The sequence below is a fragment of the Spea bombifrons genome, chromosome 5, assembly GCF_027358695.1.
Source record: "Spea bombifrons isolate aSpeBom1 chromosome 5, aSpeBom1.2.pri, whole genome shotgun sequence".
Classification (NCBI taxonomy): Eukaryota; Metazoa; Chordata; class Amphibia; order Anura; family Pelobatidae; genus Spea; species Spea bombifrons.
Window position 1 is genome coordinate 22678499 of NC_071091.1, and position 26884 is coordinate 22705382.

Consider the following 26884-nt stretch of genomic DNA (forward strand, 5'->3'; position numbering starts at 1 on the left):
TTTTGATGTTAAGAGTTTGGATTTACTGAACAGGTCAATGAAATGGTCACTTGTTTGCACTGCAAGAAGAAGGAACTCCACATTCATTGTTGTAGCCACTTTCTCGTCTAGGCTTAATTTCCTTTGAATGATTATAATATATTTGTCAAGAGGCCAGGTTTTATCGGGAAAACCTGAGGATTAAAATATGTAGTATAACCAGATAAGCCTGTTTTTCTTCTTAGTCAACTTTTTATTCAGTTTAGATTGTGAATATCCTCCCTCTTCAAGTGTGGCATGTTATATTATGATTGAGTACACTGACATGCATACAGTTAAGACATGGATAAGTGGCTTTTCTGAGAAACTGCATTTCAGTTTCTAAGTGTTGCTGCCTCTTTGTTAGTGCCTAGTGGCTGCTGGTCTACACTCTGGTTTCCCATCGTGGCTCAAATATAAGGGGTTGAGGCTAACACCATCATATGAGTACAGAGATTAGAGAGAGTGGTCACATGAACACAGCGACAGGTTATACATCATTGTGTATGCCTTGCTGGCCTGTTAACTGATGGCATAAACACTGCATGTAGCATTCAATATCATTACAGTATAGATTGGGTGTAATAATGGGACTGGCACTTAATTTGCTAAATATGCCGTGGAATCAAGCTTGTGTTGCATCAGGACTGCATGGCTAATTTACCACCAAACTTTTGGGGCCATCTGCATATTCACTGAAATGTTCTGATCTTGGCCAGCAGATACAGGCAGCAGAAACACCAACACTCATTCATTTAGTAGGCTCCCTAGTGTAAGGTGACCAGATTTTTAAAATGGCAAATTGGCAAATGGTAAAAAAAACATTTCATAAGCATATTTTCTTTAAACTATATATGCAGTGTATTTGGTTTGTGTTTATGAAGAGATTGTATGATATATACGTTATTTCTCACATACTTCTTAGAATCTTTTGGGCAGATTGAGAGCATCATGGGCCTGGTGCTGAGGATTAAAATAGACAGAATATAAACTCCTCTGCATCATTGTGTACTGGGTATAGATGACATCAATGCTCGGCAGATAATATAGGATAGAATCTTATGTGAAGACATCAGTAGACTAAAGAAAAGTCATCAGACACAGGACGCCTGAAGCCACAATTTAGTGCCACTAATCCTTTTTAATAAAATCTGCAGATTGAAATAGCATAATTACACAAAACCTTTACTTTTCCTCTCACTGATTTCTGGGCCTAGAAAGTTTTGTCCTCTGAAGTGACTACAAATTCAGGAGGGGATTTTATCTCTGGATAACTAGAAATTAAATAGTTCAATTTATTCCTATAGTAAGTAAAGTACTGCCACACTAACACCCAGACACACACACACCAGGACAGGCCTGGCACACCAATACCCCCCCACACACACACCAGGACAGGCTCTGCCACACCGACACCCAAACACACACACCAGAATAGGCTCTGCCACACCGACACACAAACACACACACCAGGACAGGCTCTGTCACACTGACAACCAAACACACACCAGGGCAGGCTCTGCACCGAAATGAAAATTCTAGACTGGAAATTCTGGATTCGCCTGGCCAAAACCAAAAATGACCCCCCACACACACGTTTTTTTAAAAAAATAACCACACTTTTATTAAAAGTAAGTAACACACCAAAATTGGATAAAAAAATAAATAATATTTATATATATATTTGCTAACAGCAATCACACTGCTTTGGCATGATAGGAGTGTGATTGCTGTTAGCAATCATATACATATATTAATATTGTTATTTAATTTTCTTTGTCCAATTTTGGTGTGTTAACCACACTTTTATTAAAAGTAAGTAACACACCAAAATTAGAGAAAAAAAATCAGTAACAATATTAATATATATATAATTATTAACAGCAATCACACTTCTATCATGCCAAGTCAGCCAGTACATGCTGGAATCTGGGTATGCCTGGGCATAATAGGAGTGTGATTGCTGTTAGTTATCATATATAGTTAATACAGCAATCACACTCCTATCATGCACAAGCAGCCAATACATTCACATCATTTACAGCCTCCCTGTGCCATGCTCCCCCACTTACACAGTCATGCTATCACACACTCATTTATTCATTCATAGATACTCATTCATTCTCTCAATCACGTATACGTATTACAAGTTATGGATATTAGATTAATAGGGACAGAACGTTGATCCAGGGATTTATTCTGCCATATTTGGAGTCGGGAAGGAATTTCCCCCCTGGTATGGGGCAATTGGCATCTGCTTCATAAGGGTTTTTTGCCTTCCTCTGGATCAACACAGTAGGGACACAATATGTATATAGGTTGAACTTGATGGACTTTGGTCTTTTTTCAACCTTATGAACTATGTTACTATGTTACTATGTTACTCATACATACACCCTCCCCCACCCCTTTATCTGAACTGCAGATTTCCCTGTGCCGCTCACAGACTTCTGCAGGGGCCCCTCTGCTTCCCTCTGTGAGAACAACTCTTCACAGGGGAAGCAGGAAGGAGCGAAGTCATGTGGCATGAGGTAAAGTCGCGTGACTACGCTGGGTTCCTGTTTCCCCTGAGGTAAGCTGCAGGGCCCTTGTGGAAGTGAACACTCTGCCCTGCATCCGGGGACATAATTTGTCCGAGGAAAGTGTCCTCAATACGGGGACTGTCACCGGAAACCAGGGACGTCTGGTCACCCTACCCTAGTGCGTCATAACTTGAAATTGCCCACTTACCTTAGTATTATTGTTTCCATGGGACCTAATGCAGAGCACCAGTGAATAGTATTATATCCCAGTACTCTAGAGGAAGAAGACTCAGCAGAGGAGGAGGTCCTCTGTGGCTCGATAGGTCCAAGGTGGAGGGCCACGGACACTCAGTTCTGGATGACCTTCATAATACGTCACTCTGAACATGTTGTGTCTAGTAGTGAGTAATTTAACACTGGGCTCACAGCAGGTTGCACAGCAGGTTCACACATTCACCAATATGGAAGTCTTCTCGATTTTAGATTATAGCCAGGGGCATAACTAGAAACCATGGGGCCCTGGTGTGAAAATTGCCCGGGCCCCCAACTTCAACAGCTGGTCTGTGCCATCATTGCCCCCAAACAACTTGTCTGTGCCTTCTTTGCCCCCTTCCAACATACAACATATGTAAACACACTTACATACTTACTAACACACACGTACACATTAATTCTAACACACATCAATGCTCACACACAAGCACCTACGCATCCATGCTTACACACACACACAATTACACATTCATGCTAACACACAATTAAACATTCATGGTCCACACAAACACCTACACATACATGCTCACCCACACACACAATTACACATATATGCTCACACACACACAAGTATGTATCCATGCCCACACACAATTACACATCCATGTTCATACACAATTACACATAAATGCTCACACACACAAGTACACATCCATGCTCACACACACGCAATTACACATCCATGCTTGCACACAAATGTACACATCTATGCTCACACACAATTACATGTCCATGTTCATTTACATACATCCAACCTCCCGCCCCCACTTACCTCTCACCGCTCCTGCAGCTTTCTCTCCGGCTGCTCAGACACTTTGCCTCGGTTTTACTGCGGGGTCACATGACGTAACGTGACCCTGATACGTTGCTGTCCCCCGTTCCTGATATACAGTTTTTGTGAAATATTTTGGTGAGTAAATCCGTAGAAATTAAAAACTTGTGTGGAATTTATTTATTCTTATGTTTCTGTAAACCACAGAAACAGTGAATGTTACCCATTAGAAAAGGGATTCCTTTCACTTATAGTCCTGTGAAAATTATAGCATGTTAACAAGAGACACTTGTAAAATGTATTGTGTAATTATCCATTCCAATGTAATAAATGTGCCTACACTTGGTACTGAAAGCACAGATTGAGCCCTCTTCCCACTAACATAGGAGGATGGTGTGTTTTTATAAAATAATTTGCAGTATTAGTTTCTTTCTCTTGCTACACAAGACATTATTTATTTATCCTTAGGTTAAATACCTGGGAACTCTCCTGGTGTCTCCAGGTGAAGCACTGCTTCCATGGATTAGTTTGCTTGTTCTGTAGTTGCCATCATCATGTTGTTATTATTGTTATTATTATTATCTATTATTAATATAGTGCCAACAATTTATACAACATTTCTTATAGTACATATACATGCATAGCTTGGAGGAGAGAAGTGGATTATCAAGGTACAGGAGAGACATTTATTTCAAAGGAGGAGAAATGTTAGAGGTCATAATCTGAAGTTGTAAGGTCAGAGGCTACATAAGCATGACCCCCAGGTAAATTGCTCTTTTGGAGAGCCTATTCTTTAAGGCTTCAGCTGCTTCCAGTTATGCCTATCCCCTACAAGCCTTCCCCATCCATTTTTGTGGTCCCTACTGTAGATCCCAGAGATATTGTTCCTAGATGTTATTTGGATGTCCTACATGTATTTTCCAAGGTATTTAGAAGTTACCTCCTGATAGGTTTTATGACTGCCTGATTGACCTACTTAATGTAACATCACCCACTAGTTAGACTCTGAATACATTTAACTTCACACATTTAGACATATCCACTTGATATCTGCATCATCCATTAACGCATGTGTCTCTAGGAAACTGCCTAGTGTACACTGGAAAATCTAGCCCTGGTCCCAAATGCCTCTTTATGCCTAGGAGCCACTTTTGTCTATCATACCTTATGTTAATGGTCATTAATAAAGTACCCTTTTGATAGTACTTAATATGGTTATGTAATGTGCATCATCTATATGCTAAATTAATTGTTGTTACACAAAGCCACATCACAAACTCCAAAACCTAGATATAAAAATTTGAGTGATTGAACAATGCTAATTGTTGAGTGGTAGAATCCTCATAGCCACGAATTATGCCCGCTTACCTGCCTAAGTTTATCCTTAGTAACACAATACGGTGGTTCATCCCAGACACACACTTACATACCCAAATACTCACTAACATACCCAGACAGATGCACATACATACCAAAACACACTAACATACCCGAGCACACCCACTAAAAATACCCAGACACACATACATACAAACAACGTTTGCATGGCGACGCTCAACCCTATCTCCTCCTGGAAATTAGGAAGAAAAAGAGGTAAGTCTTGGTGTCAGGATACCTCTTTAGCCCTACTCCCAGAGCATGACGCTGTCTGTCTCGGGGGAGTGGGAAATTGTCCCGTTACCCCCAAGGATCTGCCAATGTAGCAGTTAGACATCCCACATAGATCTGGTCTACAAAATGGTTGCCAGGCAACAAGAGGACACAGTAGAGAATTGTGCAATTGTTAGATGAGTGTAAAACAGTGTAAAAACAGTTCCCAGTCGAAGGTTTATACACAGGCCCATACATTAAACAGAACACCCATTGATAAAGGTGATGTTTTTCAGGATGTGGGTAGTGGACTGGTTGATCTCCGCTGACTGTCCCAGGGAGCTATAAAATCGAAAAAGCTCCCATGTGGCCCCCTTACAATGCTCTCAAGTGGCTGGGGCCTGTGGATATTTTCACTGGCACTTGTTGCACCTGCGCCTTTCAGTTTTACTTGGTTTCAGTGCACATGTGATTTTTGGTTTCGAATGAGTTAAGCACCATTGGGTTGCTTGAAGTCACAGTGGAACTGAGTCCTTGTACAGAGACTTGTATTGTTAGGGGAAGTGGATTGTGCCTTCTGACCCCCACTCCCCTGGAACACTTCTGTTTATGGACGTGAAGACTTCAGTGGGTCTCCTCTAGGGGGGACCCTAGAAGATCCAGCCCACCTAAGGCTTATGTCTGGGTGGGAAGGAAGGGCTGCATATGTCTTTGGAGAAGTGCAGCCCCAGAAGACGCAGACTTGGGACACGGCTCCACTGTGGCCCTATCACAGTTTGAATCACAGACCACCTTGTTTTTATCGGCACCGTAGTATAAGTCAAAGAGCAGGATCCTTGGGCTCTCAAAAAAATACACTTTATATAGGTGTACCTGTAGTAAATAGGAAGCACAAAATCAACTCCGTTCTGAATATGCAACTCCTAAAACACACCAGAATCTGTACTTCTCTAACTCCTGGAAATATATTTAAAATGCCTTATAATAGTTTATATGCTATGAATCTAGGGCTTTTCTGATAACCTAATACTATTTTGTGGGTTTTATACATAGGTATATCTGTACTAATACACGTCTTTCTTAGCTTGACTTAATCATTTATAATGTTGATGTCTGCTCTGTGGGAACTACATCCAACCAATAAAGGCTGTGCAGTTAGAGAATTTGTCCACTTTGCATAGCGGTGGAGGAGACTTTACTACATTTGTTCTGGCAGTGTTCTTTTGCATGGGTTTTGTTGGAAATCCTGGATAATGAACTCAATGACTCCTTTCAGAGGAAGCTAATATCCTAACATATATAATTCTATATAGATTTTTTCCAAGAGACTACATGGAGGGTGAAGAAGCCAGACACCTGATATGTTGGGTTAAGGATGCTTTGTAGTTCACTAGCAACTGCCTAATCAAGTCAATGTTATGGACTATCTCATGGAGATCCTCAGCTTACTTAAATACTATGACATTTTTAAGAAGGAAGACAAATCACCAGCCCCCGACCCACCTCTTGGAGTTTCATTATAACCCATTACACAAGACTTTTTATTATTCGATTTTATTTGTCATTTAATTTGTTTGTTCTCCTGAGGAAGCCGACGATCCATCGGCGAAACGCATCGAGACAATAAATTGAAGAGTTTTTATCTATATACATCGGATGATTTATTTCCACACGCTTTTGCACAATACTCTTTGAGTTGTGCTTCATCTTAAATGTAAGTGTATACTGATCTTTTAAGATCAACTTATAGAAGATACTGCACCATCCTGGTTTGTTTGCTTTTTGCAGAACACAGTCTTTTGAAGTTTGAATTTCGATGAGCCTCTTTATCCAGTCCTTTTGTGAGTGCAACTAACACCATACACATTTGTTTATTATTTGACAATATCACACTATTGGTTGTGTTTTTGTTTTCTTCCCCCATGTACATGCACTCCATTATCCTTTGTCTAACCCTTGTACCCTACCCTACTTTTCACTTATACCACCCATGTGTCGTTCCTGCCACAGCCTCACATTTTTGCTGCCTTGGAACCATTTTTACATTTATACTGTTTTTTTCTATGGTTGTTGTTGCTTCTACGTACTATGTATTGTGTCAACGTATGTTTGTATCAGCAATTTTTTCCCCCTAGTTTCACCAGATTCTAGCTTATCATCTTCGCAATTCCACGGTACTCTATATAAATTGCTACATCAATCACATATAATTCCCAGGTTGTCTCAAACGCAATCTTCCCCAAGCAGATTTAGAACATGGTTTATGAGCTTGCCCTGAGATTCAGACATTTTGGGTCTGATTGGTGGCTTTTATTTCATCAGCCACACCTCTCAGACTGCTTGCTAGCTCTGATAATTTTGTTTTAGGTCTATACGAGACAGGCCCTCCCCTACATCTTACCAAAAAATGACTTCTGGACTATTTCATTTTAGTGGGGTTCGAGTGGATACTAGATTTTTGTATTAAATCCTGCCCCCCTTCCATGGAACATTGGGATGCAAACAAAATAACCTTCTGCATAAATAAACCTTTGATACATAGGAACCTTTTATGAACACATTAAATGCTTCATTACAGCAAAACATCAAGAAAGTGTTCTCCCACGATCATTGAGCAATGGTGGTTGAGGGGTTGACCTGTAGATATCAGGTGGGTACCTCTGTGGGTGACTGACAAACGACTGATGATCAGACCTGAAAAAGATTCCTTAAAAATAATATAGTCTCTTGTTGTCCAGGTTAACACGTTTCCTTCACAAAATGTCAGTCTAAAACCCAGGGAGTGCCCAGGTATGCACATATGCTGCTGTCGGCTGCACTTATGTCATCAGGTGGCCACTGTCCTTAAAGTGCCAGGACCTCCTATTCATTGCCAGTGCGGCCCTGTATGTTACCATTACAAACATATATTGTATATCTAATTCAAAACAATTGACCCTCTAGGAGAAATCTCTGCAGCAAACTCTCATATCAAAAAATCTAAAACAAGAAAATCTATAACAATATCACAGTCACATCAAATGTGTGAAAAGAACATCAGAATTCAACCTTCCTCACCTGTGTTTTGTTGTGTGTGCCGAACAGGTTAAGGCTGGAAACATGCACCCCAGCGGGCAAGTCCCAGGGCCTTTGAGAGACAACACACTCAGTGGACTACATGGACCACACACAATCCCGAAAAAAACTTCATAGAGAATCAATAAAGGAGCTGTAATTCTGCTTATGGTAAGACTCCACGTTTACCAAAAAATCATCACAACATTTCTTTTTTATATGATCATGCGTGGTAGACGTGTAATGCAGATTCTTTGTTACACAATAAATCCAGTGTATACAGAAATTGATTATAACGTGCCAATTCATCAAGTTTATACGGGAACAATTCCAGAGACAACTGCAAGAGCAAGAGGGGCAATCGCTATGGAAACCAACCAAAAGCTTCCTCTAACTTCTCCAGATGGTATACTTTGCGCCACAATTCTTTTTTTGACTTAATGTATACATTTGATGTCTACCTTTTTTTTAATTTAACAAGTCCTGGTTTTGTATGTTTTAAGTAAATATGACACACACCTTGCTTATGATTGTATGCATGAAGTGTGAGTAGTAAAGTACAAATGATTGTGAAATCTGTGTGCGGCTTATCCCGGGGTGTGTTATAGCATGTGCCGTGTGTTATGTGTGTTATAGCATGTGCCGTGTGTTATAGCATGTGCCGTGTGTTATAGCATGTGCCGTGTGTTATAGCATGTGCCGTGTGTTGTGTGTTATAGCATGTGCCGTGTGTTATGTGTGTTATAGCATGTGCTGTGTGTTATAGCATGTGCTGTGTGTGAGACATGCCCCTTGTCTCATGTTACATCAGTTCCTCTCCATGCAGCCCTCCATGTGCAGCCCCTCCGGCGGAGCACGCTGTCTCTCTCCCGCAGGCCCGGCTCCGCCTCCCTGTGTGTCTGCCGCCCTGCCTCCCGCCCTGCCGGCCTGTCTGTGGGAAGTGCTGCCATGACCGGTATTGTGCGTTGATGCCTTTGTGTCTCGCTGCAGAGGAGTGGGGCAGCCGGCGTGCTCTTTTGTTTCCTTTTACCAGTTCAGGGGAATAGTCAGCGCCGGCTGCTCCCCAGAGTGCCCACTCCATCCAGTGTGAGCAGAGACACCCTCCTCCCGCGGCTGGTGATGCCCACAGCCCGCAACGCTTCTCTGTAGACTGTGAGACCCCGCTGGACACTTCTGGGGGCGCTGAGAAGTTTCCGCCCTCTCTTGGCCCGGCAGGGATAAGATGAAGGATCTGAAGAAGTATTTGACAGAAGGTCTGCTGCAGTTCACCATCCTCTTAAGCTTGGTCGGGGTGAGGGTGGATCTTGACTCTTATTTGCCCCCCATCCAGGAGATCATCCTGGGGACCAGTTCTGCCTATTCTCAGATTCCTTTCCATAGCCTTAGAGACACTTGGGAAGGGTCCAGCCTGCACCCCAAGAGCCCGGACCTGGACTCCTTCTTTACAGCCAAGAGGCTGCTTGACGAGGTGAGGGCGCTGGGGGACACACGCATCCCCAGGACTGAAGTGAGCGCCTGGCTGGTGCATGCGGTGTCTGGGGATGCTGAGGCTTCCTCAGTGAGTGCGGCGCAGGCTCCGCTCGCTGCGGACTCCGGTGAGGACAGCAGCAGCACCGGCACCCCCAGCCACAGCAATGAAGGCCCCAGCCAGCCATCCCCAAGCAACAGCAACCTGCAGCAAAGCCACTCAACGCCAGCCCAGCCGCACATTGGGACCGGGGCGACCCCCAGCCCCGCAGATTATACCAAAGAGGTAAATTATCCTAACAATGTCCATTATTGTCCCGCCAGGTACGGTATTTGTGTCTTGCTGCAGCACCTGTGGGTTGATATGTCGCATGTCACGCGTGTATTTCTCTCCATGATACAGGATTATTCGGATGTCTGTTTACATAAACTGTACACTTTTTTTGTAAGTGTATCACAGTATAGGGTGTCTCATCTTTGTGTACCACGCCCTGGCCAGGTTTTTTGAGGCTCCATAGTGTAAATATATATATATATATAATCTATAAGGCACTGCCCAAGTGAACTAACTGGTCTGGTAAAGATCCTCCTGTTGAAGGTAACATACAGTGCATATCTAAGCGGTATTATTATCATTTAAATACCAGGACACAACGTAGCACATGCAATTTCTAGGTCACACAGGGAGCCGGTTGAGACGTGTGTTGTTTCGGCATGCCCGCTCTGCACTCTGTATGTGTTACATCTATTGGGTGTATCACCTAGGGGAACTTGAATATTCAGTTTTGTTTTGTTTTTTTCCAGGTGTTGAAACATAAGGCTAACCTGTTTTTATGGCCGCTGATATCAATGTCGCAATAATATACATAATTTTTTAAATTAATTATAAGTATTTTTATTAGGTAATAATGACGGTTTATCTTTTTTTGTTGGCTTTGTTTGAGTATGGGGATACGTCTTAACATAACAGTTTAAAAGATCACACTGGTACTTGCAAAAATGTTGCTTGTAGCAGGTGTTAACATCTGGTCTCTGTTCAGATAGTGATGTTCCTGACACTCCCACTAAAGAAAACACATATTAAGGTACTCTGTGACTGCATTCTCCAAATTAAGTGATTAAAAAAAAATAAAACTCTCACCAGATCTAGAAGTTGCAGCCATGCTGCAGCAGCTACCCTTCGCAACCATGGACTGACATTTGTTGCCACTGATTGGCAATTTGAAGCAGCCAATCAGAGGCAGGAAAGTGCTCCCATTGAAATCGATGACTACATTGCCTGCAGTGCAAATAGCTGGGGGCTGGGGAAGTGACAAATGCATATGGGGGATTCTGCAGACCCCATGTATTTACATTAAAGTTCATATGATTGCTGTTGTGTCCCTTTAAAGAAGATATGCCTATTCCAAATACTAACTTTTACAGTTCTACATTTATGTTCTAGTGTTTATGTAGTAAATTGACCAATATAAAAATGACAACCCATCTTTAATGCATATCATGGGGACAGGCATGTTACCTTCTTTTTCTCATGCCATGTATGATTGGTCCCCTCCAATAACTTTTCTGTAACCTGTTTTCAAATTGTTGTGTTCTTATAAGGCTGCAATGATAAGAAAACGACAACTGTAGGACAGGCGGTTTATTAGATAATACTGGCTCTGCCACAGACTGCCCCCAATGTCGCCTTCCATGAGGGAAACCGTTAAACAAAATATCTTCAGACAATAAGTGATTGGCATAACTATGGGTAGTTTTACATGAGTTTTGATTTTGATAAAAGCTGTGACAACAGCAATTCCCCTTCAAAATTACCGTATTTGCTCGATTATAAGACAACCCTGATTATAAGACGACCCCCCAAATCTGAATATTAATTTAGGAAAAAAAGAAAAAGCCTAAATATAAGACGACCCTATAGGAAAAAAGTTTTACCAGTAAATGTTAATTCATCTAAACTATTTTTTTTTAATAAAAGCTATGATTGAGAAAAATATTTTGGTTTTATTTCCTTCTATTTTCCAACCTGCCCCCCAGTTATGCGCATCTGCCCCAGAAATGCCTTATACCCCCTATATGCCACTGTGCCCCATGATATGCCTTTTAACCCTCTAAAGCCACTGTGCCCCATGATATGCCTTTTAACCCTATATGCCACTGTGCCCCATGATATGCCTTTTGACCCCCTATGTGCCATACTGCCTCCAGAAATGCCTTATACCCCTACATGCCACTCTGGCATTTAGAGGGTTAAAAGGCATATTATGGGGAAGAGTGGCATATAAGGAGGTTTAAGGCATTCAGGAGGCAGAGTGGTGTATAGAGGGTGCATAAATGCCTTATGCCCCCCCATTTAACACTCTCCCCCCCCCAACTTACCGGTGCTTCTGACTTCCCTGTCATGTAGCCGGGGCAGCGTGTAGATCCCACGCACTTACGTGCGGCACCGGTGCGGGGAACTCTGATCTCTGACAGCCGGGGAAGGTCTGCGCGATGGACGCAGACAACCCCCGCTGCTAGCCAGATGTAGACATCTACACGCTGCCTCAGCTACACACCGGGGACTCAGAAGTACCGGTAAGTGGGGCGGGAGACAGGAGGATCAAGGTCCCCTGCAGCTGCGGGGGATCTGGATCTTAGTCGTCTCATAGTCAGACCTATTTGAGGTCTGATTATAAGACGACCCCGATTATAATGAGGTATTTTTGCTCTGAAAAAAACCTTGTCTTAAAATCGAGCAAATACGGTAGTTTTAGAAGTTAGTCGGATACAAATGATTCTTAAATGCAGAGTTTTGATAAAGGAAAATCAAAGGTATTGGGGCCACAAAGTTCAATACAGCCATTGGTGGCATCTCTACCTTGGGGGGAGAAAAAAAAAAATCTACATACCTTCCAATGGTTGAATGGCCAAAAAGGAACACATGCGCTTTAGGGTATGAGTTTGGAGTCGTGACTAATGTCCACAAATACAATTTATATGATTTTATGATCTACTGTAAGGTCTGCACAGTAAATCATTTAGAAGAAGCATTCATTTAATTTATAAACACATTTCCTCCTGTATGTCTATATTTAGGATAATAGATCACTGTGATATACTCGCACTTACTAGAAAAGGGACTGTCTCTCTCATAAAGACACCTGAGCGCTAAATATCGGAAACCAGCTGTTGGCCTGAAGAAGTGTCCCTCTTACATGGCTGTGTTGTAAGCTGTAATACCACCACTGTTTTTTTGGAGGGCATAGACACTATGCAAATGGAGGTGAAATAGACTGGGCCACCCATTTATATCATACATTGCCAACCACTGACAAAAGGACACCATGGGCAATTTAAGCTAATTTCTTGCGTATTTTAAGTTGACGATACAGAACATATGTCTTTATTGGAGAAGGTTGTATTAGGTGTTAAAATTATTTTTTTTAAAGGTTTTCACCCCATTTAAACTTACACTTCTCATCAACACACACCCTATTTCTCTAACAAAGCCCTGACTTATTTGGTTTGTTTACTAAAGCTTCTTAATGATTCATGCAATGTATTGCATATAAATTATATACATACCATCAACTCCCTTCTCAAAGACTTGGCTCTTTTCCTGCTGGTTGAGACACCAGTTGCTTGAGGCCTACAATTCACTCTACTATACAAGGGAAAATTCCCTCGCTCTCATATGCAGTCTCCACTCTTAGCCATGAATGCAGGGCCGCTCTTAGCGCCAGACTCACGCCAGTTGCCTGGGGTGTGTGAATTTGGAAGGCACCAGCCAGCGATGTATTCTTCCCTGGGACACAAGCCTATAGTTGTGGCTATTTCTGCTTTACTTGGAATAGTTTGCCCTTTTTTAGGAGCTTACAATGTTTGATTTGGATGAGTGTTCTACAGGATTCTACAGCCTTAAAAGCTGCAATAATGTTCAGAAAAAAAAGTAGAAAATGTGTTTACAAATTAAATTGTATAAAAGCAATAAGAACTGCATAGGAACATAATACTGTTTTGCCTGGGATGCCATTTGGTTTAGGACTGGCCGTGCACATGTAGTTCTTTAAGCTCAACTAACACAGCATTCTCAGCCACATAAGCAAACATGCAGGGTCATCTAAAACCTAATGGTCTATAAGAGCAGCAAGGCATCGGTACAATAATTTTAATCATTTTACCAAGATATCCAAACAGTGGCCATTTTGACCGGCCAGTAAAATATATTTCAAGGTCAATGCAAAACTCATTATGACCTGGATACCTAATAAAGCAGAACAAAATCATTGTGGCATACCGTCAAATATCTATGTAGAGATATAAATAACATAAAGTAATAAATTAAATGAAAGTTCAATCTCGACCTCAATCAACCTGTACATATTAGACAGGAGCCAAAAAAAATGTCTATGTAACAATCCCTTCGAAAGCAAATTGGCTCATAACCTGCGCTACTGGTTTGGCAAAAGTATTTGGGAGGGGATAGGTTAATTTAGCACTCATGATACATTGCTTACAATTATTTTAAAAAGTCACAAAATATTTAATGGTGTTTTAAGAGTTTATTTTGTTGAAAATCAATAAACTGTATTGTAAATATAGTTTGTTTTGAGCAAACTTAAGCTGGAACTGACCCAAGGGAGAAAACAATGTTAGACACCATTACTTATTTCAGAAAATGTTTAACAACACTGGGGGGGGGGGGGGCTGCATTTTACATATACTAACCTACATTGTTTTATTTATAGTACATAGCGCTGCTATAAAAGAAGAATTAACACGCCTGTATTGACAGTATACAAAATGGACAATAACGTTAACGCACATTGGTACGGACAGAGAAAAGCATCCAGCTCTTCCAAGCTTACAGTCTATTAGGATGTTGAGGGGGGGATGACACTGTAGGCAAGGAACTGCTTGGGTGAGATTGATTTAATTGTAGAAGGTCACGTGGAGAATTAGTGGCTTGGGAAGAGCAGATGGCTTCTTTAAGAATGCAGGTTGTGGGTATTAGGAGGATAGATTGTATGCTTCTGTGAGTAGCTCAGTTTCTAGTGAGCATAGAGCTCAGTCCTGTTGAGGCAAGGGGGAAGAAGTAAAAATGGTTGAGGAGAGATGCAAGAGTGAAGATGACAAATAGAGTATTTGGAGATAGGAACACAGATATAGGGGGCCACAGTATTTGTAAGCGTTAAAAGTTTAATTCCAAGGGTTAAGGAGAACCAATGAAGAGACGGGCACAGAGTGGCAGCAAATGTGTCTCAGGGATGTTCAGACTGGATTAGAGTGGAGAAGGCCAGTTAGTAGTATGTTGTGATAATCAAGACAGAATAAGGGAACAAACTCAAAGTTTAGAAGTATCTTGGGGTAAGAAAAGAAGGAAACAGGGAGATATTTTGCAGTATGAGTGATTTTTCAAAATGGCATGATGTACTTATCTTGGGCAAAGCCCTACGCCTGAACCAGGGCAGGACCCCAGCCATCCCATGTCTCCACCTCCAACACCAACCTCCTTTGCTGCTGAGTATTAAAATATGACATCATATCCCTGTTCTCCAGTATGTAAATGGTCCAATGTAATAAATCTCTTTGTAACTGGCCATAATACTCCACTTGTGGCAATAATACAAGAGTTAGAATGTTTTAAATGTTGTATTCACTTATGGATTTATCTCATATGGGAAAGTTCCCCTTTTATTTGGCTTCCTAAGCACCATCAGTAAGTAAATACTTTCTTTTTAGCATTGGCTATTATTAAAGAGGAACACCTGACATTTTTTGTTAACTAGTATCACATTAAAAATAAGTTTCAAACATAGTTTGTTTTTACACAATGTCTTCAATTATCTCTCTACCATGTGCTTATGTGCTTGTTGTTGTCTTAGCCCAATTTGTTTGACAAACTCATTGTCACACTGCCTTGTTGTAGACAATAGAATAGCTCAGCTTTAATCACCCAGACAGTGACTAATGAAAGTCTATGGGAGCATGGATTTCAATGGACAAGGATGATATTAACATTGCCATAAACAGTCAACTCAGTCATCCAAAATACCACATGGCTGACAATAATGGCACCCCCCAGACCAGCAGATAAAGTAACATTATTGGAACAAAATGAAAATGACCAAAGTCTTTTCTTCAATCCTAACCTACAGTACCACATACAGCACTGCATTTAAAACGCTTGTTTTGTCAAGGGACTTGACTATGAGGCAGACAGCAGCTAAGTGCAGAGATTGTGTAATCCTAAACAGCAAAAAGTCCCCATACTTATAGGATATCAAATGACGGAATATGTCAGAAATAATATTAACATTTATCGTTATTTGCTGCTCAGGATCAGGTGCCATTATAATATATTTAAAGTTGTCTCGTCATTAAAGACAAGATGGTACTTGGAAAGAATTGTACGTTATATGAACCATTCTATACAAGAGTTTTGTCATTTGCTTCATGACATCAGATGTTGACAATAAAGATAAAAAGCAAAACATGGTTTCTGGGTGCTTTTCCACATAGGATGAAAGTACTGCAAATGCCTAGTCTAAGATAATAAAACACAGCTCACTAAAACTGTGTCTACTGTCTAGCACTTTTGGAAAAGATCTTTGCTTATTTTACAGTAACAAAATCCAACTTGTATTAATAATGTTTTCACATTAAATGTACTGAAAAAAATACTTCTTCTAGGATTCCTTTTAAATACAACTTTAAATCACTAAAATGTGGTCTTTGGACGGAAACGAGGCTGATTTCTTGGAAGGAAATGACCAGTCATAACTAGAAAAGAAATCCCTGCATTATTACAAATATACATTTCAAAAGCTAGCGTTATTTTAACACTTACACTTTAAACACCAAAATACATAATTAAAAAGATCGTGCATTATTATTGAACTTATCAGTAATGCCTTTTTTCCTTGAACACTTATTGTCCATAGTGTTTGTACTGTCATAGGTGCTGAAATGGTTAAACATACTACATTACTAGTCCTAGAGAAATTGGCATGCTGCGTAGAGTGGAAGAAAGATGGAAGTGAGGGTTTTATGCAGAATGCATTGCCGTTTGCTTTCTAGTAAAATTCTGGCAGGGAAAACAGATGCAAAAGAAGTGGTGGGTTAACAAACATAATTTAAAATTTGGGATTTAAATAGAAACCCGTATTGCCAAATAATAACAAACAGCAGGTGCATAGCATTACTCTTTTCAATGTGTAACTAGAATGGGGTATAGCATGCATAGAAGTGAAAGACTTAACCTCAGCTGATCACATTACATAGATGCCCATATGTGAGGTAAATGCAGCAAGAAAAAATGAATTATATATATATATATATATATATATATATATATATATATATATATTTATTATTAAAAAAAAATAGTACGTATTACAGAGCCCACTCTAGATTTCAGAAATAGTTCTGTGGGCATTTAGTTGAAAACCACAGGTAGGGTAAATAAGTAAATGGGATTCTGATCCAAGGTTAGTTAAAAGGCCAGCGACACTGCATGTCTTGAGGCTCTGCTAGACTATGTTCTGCATTTTTAGAAAGTAAGCGGTGTTAACCCTGTCAAACCATGTTTGAACCATTACCGCACACAGTTAAATGATCCCTTACATTTCTATACAGCATATCGATCATATACCGGTCACATATTTCATGTCACTAAAATATGAAAGTAATCTATTTTCTGCTGTTCTACTTTTAAATTTGATATCCATCCAAGGCATCAGCAGGTTATTTCGTGCGCAGCTGGAAGATGCAAATCTGAATAATTTTTAAAAACTAAACGTTAAATAGAGATGATAGTAACACGAGTGGTGGTTTTGAGTGATGGTTTCTATTAGATGCAACAGTTTCTTCTGTAAATTATCTCTGCCAAATTAGTTATACGCTTTTATGCCACGTAAAAGGTACCTTTTTAACCTTTTGAGTGTAAACCACATTTTTTTTACCTATATAAACCTATATTGTTTCTGTTGCCTTTACTGAAAACTGGAGGTGTAAGCAGGAAGAATACTTTCTGCACATGCTCTGTAGTTGAAATCGATTGAAGTAGCATCAGCCAGTCATATGTATGCTGGTTGAACACCTGTGGTCAAGTAATAAACATGTAATTGGGTGCTGTCCCTGCTAGTGCAGGAGTTTAATGAGAAGTGGGGGGTTTTCTAGTTCCAATAACTAAAAAATGCCTGCACTGTTTTAAAAGAAATAAAATGCTTGTAACATGAAAATAGGGATGGCGTCTCAACAGTTGTATCTAAATTGTATTAAATCACAACCCATAAAGTCAGCTGGTGTATTGAATGCAGCTTACCATGTCCATTTCACAAATTATAATATTTTTATTTATGCAGGTACTTTAGGAGCTCTTATGGTTCACAAGATCCTGCGCATGGGCACAGATTTTGTAGTTGAGTAGTAGTAGTAATAGTAGTAAGTCCCTGTAACATTCTACCGATCACAAGTCAAATGAAAAACGTCAACGTGGTTACAAGGGGTTAATCCATTACTACCAATACATTTTCCACATCAGGACTTAATGTATTGCCCAGTTCCAATTTAGCATATCTTTGCCAGCATAGCCATTATCCGAATGGAGTCAAATACTTTGTGTTCTTTATTTCAGAAACCACACTCATGCTTGATTCTTGTAAGCGCTGAGGAAAACGCCATTTCTTTGTTTTTAGAAATGTAAAAGTCTGCTAATTACATATTAGTTGTGAATATATTCACTTGAACGCCACGTATGCAGGAAAATCAGAGTGGCAGACACTTCTGCTTTCCACTTATATTCTTTGTAATCTTCTGGGTAAAGTAATCAAAAACTTTGCAGTCGGTGATTTACAGTAAAATCGCACATAACTTTCCAAACCAACCACTTAGACAATTTACAGTGAATATACAGAATGCCTTTAGGATGCTGGGATTTTATGATTGTAAGTGGTCCACAAGACAGGAATAGCGTAAATAAACTAATAACATGTAAGATATTTGATTATCTTAGGTGGGGATGCACAAGCATGCATCATACAGGACAATTATTTAATACAATTATTACGCACCGGCGGGTAAATTGTAATTTGAATACTTCATGGTATTAATGCGGCGTTTATTGAATGTACCATATTGTACCTATAACAAATTCTCATAAAATGTTATCAAAATGGGTTTAAGCACTGACTTTTTTTTTCTGATTCAATATATTTTGACTTATTTTCCATGATTATTGTTCATGAATCCATGAATATCCAGGTATTGATACCCATTTGAATTACCAGCTCGCTGCCTATTTATGTATTGCATAAAGCTGTGCGATAGTAATATAACTGCATTGCTAAAAATGCTTGAATATAGATTGAGATTCTTTTATAATCTAGAGAGGGATATATGTTATATCCTACATATTTCATGTTCCATCTCCACTAATTTACTCCACACAGTAAGTCTTATGCCAACTTTGCATACAATTATGTTATAACTTTGCAGTTTTGGTGCGCATGAAAGATTCAAAACAGCATCTTGATGAGCTTGTAGTCTGCCTAGTTATATACGCAGGTCTCCTGAACTTATTTACCCCAAAAAACAAAGAATGGCTGCCCCTTTCATTGTGTAATTAATATTAGAAAGGGGTTTATGGAGAAATCTAGTGCTGGCGGTAGGGTTCCTGTTTACGTGTAGGACAGTTTGCTGAATAAGTATTTACGTGCTGATGAAGCCAGCACTTCTCATACAAGTTCTAAGTATTTTAATTACAGCCTAATGATGTCCTAAAAACACTGATAATTACTATAAGTAGGTCATTTAATGCAGGATAATGTGTGTAGGTTTAGCACTCCTACCGTAATCACTATGGTATTATTATTATTATTATGTTTTGCTTTCGTCACTTCTATTCAGTCTTTATCTTTTTCTATTTTTATCAAACGCTTATAATATATATACTTACAAACCATGTAGAACTTTGATCACACTTGTGATATTCCTGCATTTATTGGTGGTATAGCAATTCAAACACAAATGCATGAAGGCAGCACAGCTGTCCTAAAAGAGCTCCCCAGCCCTATTTTCATGTTAAATGCATAGCAGAGTTAATTATACATGACCTCCAGTGCATTTCACAGGACCACCAGGGATTAAAAAAGTAAAGAAAATGAGAAAACGGAATGGGAAGAGAGAGTGAGTGTCTTGGAAGTGTTTATGTGAAGGATGAGGGCAAGTGTACGGGCAGTCGGATGCTATGATTGGGTGTAAGGGCAAGAGTGAATATGTGTGGGACGATGGGCAGCCGTGTAGAAGGACGTGTGTATTTTGACAATCTTTCTATTACTGTTTCTGTTTTGGACTGATTTTTTCTAACACAATTTTTTAACCAACTATTTTGTATTTTTTATTTAAAAAATTAAGTGTCCAGTAACTATAAAAATGTCTGCCATGAACCATATCTGTTATCCCTGCCTTTCTCTCATATATCCCCCTCCTCCAGCTGCCTCTACTGAAAGCAGGGAGTGTTCATCGGTACACTGCTTGCTAGGAAGAACTCCCATTCTAGTTATAGGGACTGCAAGCAGTGAACATACTAACGCTTCCTTTGTTTCAGTAGAAGCAGTCAGAGGGAAAGTGGCATTAGACTTTCCTTTTACTTATGTAGTGCCATGAGATTCTGTAGCGCTGTTACAATCAATGTTTCATGGTAGAAAGTAGACCTGCAGGGTTATGAAAAAAATATTTGTGTATAGGTGGACTGATTTAAGAATTGTCATATGACTGTGGAATGACTTAGTGCCGCAGAGTAACACTTTGCAGAGTTTTGGGAGACCCCAGTGGGGAAGGGGGTATAATATGTACTTAAAAGAAACGAGAATTTAAAATTAAAAAAAATACTTTCGATCTTTAAGTTATCCAAAAATTGCAGTTTAGGAGCCACAGCTTCTGATATTAAAATAATCAGACAACATGTTTTATATGTACATCTGCCCTGCTGCATTACAGTCTCAACTAACCGACCCCTCAAGACTTTTTTTTGTGAAAACCTGTAGGGAAACCTTTATTTTCATGAAATAATAGAAAGGTAACTAAACCCCCTTTTATTTTTTTTTTATTTTTTTTTGACTAACCAGCCCCCACCCCTAATAACGAAAGAAGCAGCCTACTTTGGTTAATGATAAAGGGCCAGCTGTCTTCCTGACAAGGCACCAGCTGCCATAGAATGTTTAGTAGAACAATAGGCTTAAGATGCACGTTAACATCTGCTGTCCCTAAATCTTGCATGGCTTGTGTTTCTCCAAAAAAAAAGTACATTCCCTTAGGAGTTTAAATTACCTGTGATACTAACGCATCGGATTTAAACCCCCTTCCGGACCATGTGCTATCTCGGCAATAGACAAGAAGAAACATTGAGCTGCCTTCTGTGTTCATGTGTTTATATGCCCTACTTAAGTATGTATGCAATATATAATAAACTTTATTTTATGACTTGTAGACACAAGAAGAGAAGCTGGGGTCAGATCCAAACAACTACGGTTATGGTTGCCTTCAAAACGAACATGCGAAAGCAGGACTGGATGAAAACGTATCCCCGCAAACGAACGAGGAAGGAAATTCTATAAGGGATAATACTGATGTTGACCCGAGTTTCATTGGCACTGAGGTAGGAGTCAACTTAGATTGTCTGTCAATTAGAGGTTTTTTGGGCACTGTGTCAATAACTGAGTTTGGAGATAAAAACTACCATCCCTTTAAGAATAGTTGTAGGAGAGGACTGCCACCATTTAGTCTAGTGTACCAATAATATACTAGTCCCGAACACATTCGGCAAGCAGCACTACGTGTGCACTATGGTGTTTTGCCCAAAACTTTAATAATATGATACGTACTGCAAAATAATTAAAACATTAGCGCTCCAACAAATTGCTTTCAAGATTAAACTGAATTTCACTTGATGTGTATTACTCCCCCATGTCATCAGTGAATGTGTCCCGCAATTATTTAATTTAGCAGTCCAAAACTCTGTGCTTTGCATTTTCCAGATCAACAGGAACCCGACAGAACCTTCCCTCTTCTTTGAAGAATTTATTCAGCTGCTAGCACAAACAGAAAATGCACTCGAGGTTGGTAATTATAGACTTCTATTGTGGACATGGTTTCACAGGTATATTATATATATATATATATATATATATATATATATATATATATATATATATATATTGGTATTATCCCAAAAGGGCCGAGCAAGAAGCAATATGTAGCAATTAAGCAGATCTGATCATTTTGAGCAAAACTTGGTAGTACTGCTGTTGGTACTTTTGTTGAAAATACACTCCGTTTCTATACCCATGGCTATATTTCTCATCGTAGTAAAGAGTAAGGTGTTCAGGTGTGGTACACAGTGGCCCCTTGCATATATATTTCCATTATGTAAAACCAGGGCTTTAACTAATCTACTAATATTATTTCATATATATTCATACTCATACAGTTACATTACTTTAGGTAAAAGCTATATTTTATATAATATGCATGCTTTTTTCTTTTTTTTAAGGGTACAAGTGAAAGCACTCTTCATCCTACCCAGTCAAATTACAGAATGCCTTCTGGAAACTCGGTGGGTGAAATATGGCAAGATTTGCTCTCTATGCCTGAATTAAATGTAAGTTACCTCCTTTTTATAAACTCTTTTGTAGTACTAAGCTTGCAGTCCACGTTTATCACTTATTTCATTGTGAAGTAATATTTAATAAACTTTTCTTTTTCTTATCCAGATAAATCTAGAAGATATTCAGCCTGCCTCCAGCACCAATAGTGTCATCGGTCCTTCAACACATTACAGTGTTGATTTTACAGATGCAATTAGCCAAGATGTAAGCCTACAGGAAGCCATGTTCAACTCAAACCCAAATTCTAGTACAAGTGGGGATTTCATACAAAGACAGGAACCTTCCCTGCAGTTAAATTCAAGCTCTAACCCTGACATCCCTTTGAGCGTGCCCAACCTGACTGCCTTATTTCCTTCTATTGACAATAGCACTAGAAACTTAACTCACCAAGACCTACTTTCTGGTCTGGATGAGGGTGTTTTTGATGAGATCAATTTAATGTCTTTAGCTCTAGAAGAAGGTTTTGATCCGTTGGAAGTTTCCCAATTATTTGATGAGCCTGATTCAGATTCGGGACTTTCTTTAAATTCAAGCCGTAGCCCGACCTCGGTAAGTGTTTCTGATTCTTCATCTGTTTCTTTTGGTGAGGATGAAGGAGCAGCTGGCTACAGCAGTGATTCTGAGTCGGTATCTTATGATGGACTAGAAGGAGCAGTGGGGGGAACCTGGCCAGAAGTTAACAAACTGTGCCGTATGGACTATCAAGAAGAGTCAAGCTTTTATGATGAACTCACTCTACAGAACATACAACATAATCACACATACAATCAATTGCCTAACGAGTCTGAAGCTGGTTCTGAACACCATTATAGTTGGCCTGCAAAGTCTGGCAAGACAAGAAGTCCATGCGCCAATGGAATGGATAAAAACCTAAGCCGTGATCAACGTCGTGCAAAATCCCTAAAAATTCCATTCTCCGTAGATGAAATAGTTAGTATGCCAGTGGAAATGTTCAACAACATGTTATCCAAACACTACTTAACTGATACACAGATATCTGTGATACGTGACATCCGAAGGAGAGGCAAAAACAAGGTCGCTGCTCAAAACTGCCGCAAGAGGAAACTAGACGTCATATTGAACTTAGAGGATGACGTGTCACAGCTCAGGGCACGCAAGGAAAAACTACTAAAGGAGCGGGCTCAGTTCAGTAAATCTGTGAGCCACATGAAACAAAAACTGAACGAGTTGTATGTGGATGTTTTCAGCAGATTAAGGGATGAGCAGGGCAGAGCCGTGAACCCAAGCCAGTATTCTCTACACTGCAATAGCGACGGCAGCATTATGGTGGTTCCAAGGAGACTGTTAAAATCCGAACAAAAAAAAGACACAGAAAAGGATAAAAAGCCAAAATAAGTAGTGATGATAGCAAGTCAATAAGAAAATATTAAAAAGGAAAACCATGGGCAGATTGTGTGGCAGTGGGATCTTTAAATGTTATTCTATATTAGAGTTTAAACACTGGATGTTATATACCGAGCATGAAAACCATTAATAGCTATTTTGATTCCAAGATTTGTTCAGTGGGCAGCTGTAAGCTAAACTTTTGTCCTCCTTTTCCTCTACATAAAAACGTGATGTATTCTTTCTGGATGTGGCACTAACCTAGCAGCTTCTCCTGACATCTTCATAGGCCACAAATGATCTATTTGTATAACAGTACCGAGGCTCGCCAAATGTTTACTTCATGCAACTTAGCCTCGTTAAGTTATTAATATATATGATAAGTCACCTGTCTGTCTTGCGTTAATGACAGCGAAGCATACTTTAATCTATTTAAAGGCCAATTTTCTGGTAAAATTGGATTTTCAGTGCATATTAACTGAATGGAGGAGGTTTGCCCGAGAAAAGCTTTGCCGCCCTGAAAGGACTTGATTGCCGAAATACAAAGTGACCTTAGAATTAGTCTGTCGCACTGGAGCACATAATTAAATGTAAAATGCTACCTTTAAACTTTATTTTCTTTTAGCTACGATACATTAAGGTGTATGTTAATTTATACGTGTGGCCTTTCTAAGGATATAAATTATGCCTTTTAATACTTTTTTAATTACTCTTGTTCTACTCTGTATCTTCTGAAAAGGTCCTGGTGGCTATTCAAGGTTTATCCTTAGATACTTAAGACTATCATTCTGAGCAAGCTGGAGTTGCTTTTTTTGTGTTAAAATTCTTGTCATGTTTCCAGTGCATGTTTTTGTTGGCTGTCAACAAAGATTTTGTGGGGATTTTTCTATTTTCTTCTGTTTTTCATAAATATCTGTTATAGAAATTTTAATTTGTGTTTACATTACGGGGACATAATACATTTGTTTTCCAGAATTCTGGTTTCGCTGTTTTGTGAAACTATGGTAATGTATTGTTTTGAAATATTAGGTGTTCTGCTTAAATCTGACCCAATGAGTATTTCTGTCCAAAGAAGCATATCAATCCAGTAGAAACACACAAAAACAAAATGGTTTATTGAGTATATAATAAAGTAGCATGTTTTAGATGACAATGTAAAAAAAACAAGTGAATATAAAAGTTAAGTCACTTTTATGATTTATTAAGTGCCCTAAGTTTAGAAGAAATATGATATTGTTTAGCATTTGATACTTTAACAACCAAGCAGAACTTAAAATTTGCTAATTCATTGAACCAACACAATTCAATAAATTAAACACTGTCACAGTATTAAATGTCCGCTTGGCTACAGGATTGTGTTCTTAAGATTTGCCAATGAACATTAGAAGCCCTATTATACTACATTCTGCAGATGTATTATCCAAGCTGTAGCACCTAATATTCATGATCATCAATGTCATCAAATAAAATTTACTGCAGTACCTAAAACTGTAATGGCAAATTAATTTATTCATCCTGATGTGTAAGGTGTATAGCATCAAGATGTGTTAAACATGTAAATACAACTAGATGAAACATTGCTGTAAACTTTAAATGCATATGATAGCTGAGATGCCCCTTAAGATTTGCATGCCCCCCCCTCCCTTGCAAAAGCATGAAAAGATTCATATAATCCCCCCTTATGCATTTGCCCAACTGCTTGCCACCTGCAGTTTTGGAGATGCTCTGACCCAGTCCTCTAGCCATCACAATTTGGCCCTTGTCAAAATCGCTCAGATCCTTACACTTGCTTATTTTTCCTGTTTCCATCAACTTTTAGGATGAAACGTTCACTTTCTGCCTAATATATCCCAACCACTGACAGGCGCCATGATAAGAAGATTATCGGTGTTATTCACCTCCCCTGTCAGTGGTCATAATGTTATGGCTGATCGGTGTATTTCACCTGTCATTGACTTGCGCTTGTAAAATTATATGCAGCAGGAAGGGATATGTGTAACTAACAATAGATTCTCTTGTGTGGGTTTATACATTCTACATATTGATAAGTAGCAGCTTAAGACTGAATTTACTGCTATTAATATCTGAAGTGGAAATCACTGGTTTAGTTACCAAGTTCTAATAATAAATGGTTCGTACATCCATTTTAGTAAGAGAAATTGGTAACTGGACCCCCCACCCACCCAAGAATGCACCAGAACCTCGGTATTGTCTTACCACATAAGACAGATAAATACAACTATATTTTTATACTGATACAATAGAAACGCTAGGGTGTCGATTATTTTGGGGGTAACCCGTGAAAATAAGGAATTATACATAAATGAAAATATATCTTATTAAATAACCATATAAAAAATACCTGCTCCCTCCAAAACAGAATCATAAGAAGTAAACGCGACTTAATTCACTTGGTAACAGTTTAGGCTAAAATGCCATGAAATAAATGTAAAAAAAACACAAGAGGCACGCTAATCCTATCTCCTACTCCTAGTAAATAGTTAAACCAAATAGATGAATATAGATGTAGCATCAAGATACTTAATCACAAACAGTGACCGAAGATACTCCTAAGAGGCAAGGACTATCTATTACTGGACATCGACCCGCACTTCAGCGCAGAATTGTGAACAGCCTTAAAATATGAGACGCAAGTAAAGCGTCTCCAAAATAGCCCACTAAATAAAGTGGAGTGAACCGGTGTAGAGTAGGTCACCCAACACACGTTTCACCTAGATGGCTTTGTCAGGGCATTTGACGTAAGTATTTAAATGCCCTGATTTATATGGAATGGACTACTGATCAACCCCATATCCCAATCAGGGAGCTGGGGAGTGGACTAAACTGCATGTACAAAACCAAAAACCAAAATGCCCAAAGCAAGAGACACAGTCAAAATTGCCAATCATCATCCAACTTCACGGCACTCGACCAATCACAACTACGTAGATTGAAATGAAACAATGTTTACTTAGAAACGGAAATCAAATTGCCGATCTAGAAGATCAGCATTAGCGTTTGTCCCGTATTCCATTATGAAAATTTGATGTGTAATAAAATCTTTACTATGTGTGTTAGAGCTACTGGAAATTGCTAGTGATTTCCCTTTAAAGTATAAAACTGAACATGGTGGGGAGGGTCGCAAATAGGATGACTAAATAATTTGTTACCAAGAGACATGTATTCTACATATT

The 26884-nt window shown here is 39.3% G+C and overlaps 1 protein-coding gene across 1 annotated transcript; it reads left to right on the forward strand.

Annotated features, from left to right (window-relative positions):
• Nucleotides 1-9168: 9168 nt before the first annotated feature.
• Nucleotides 9169-25178, forward strand: NFE2L3 (NFE2 like bZIP transcription factor 3). Its single transcript, XM_053468153.1, has 5 exons — nt 9169-9982; nt 21170-21337; nt 21717-21797; nt 22232-22339; nt 22452-25178. The coding sequence occupies exons 1-5, from the start codon at nt 9452-9454 to the stop codon at nt 23700-23702; spliced, it is 2139 nt and encodes a 712-aa protein (XP_053324128.1). The 5' UTR covers nt 9169-9451; the 3' UTR covers nt 23703-25178.
• The last annotated feature ends 1706 nt before the right edge of the window (nt 25179-26884 follow it).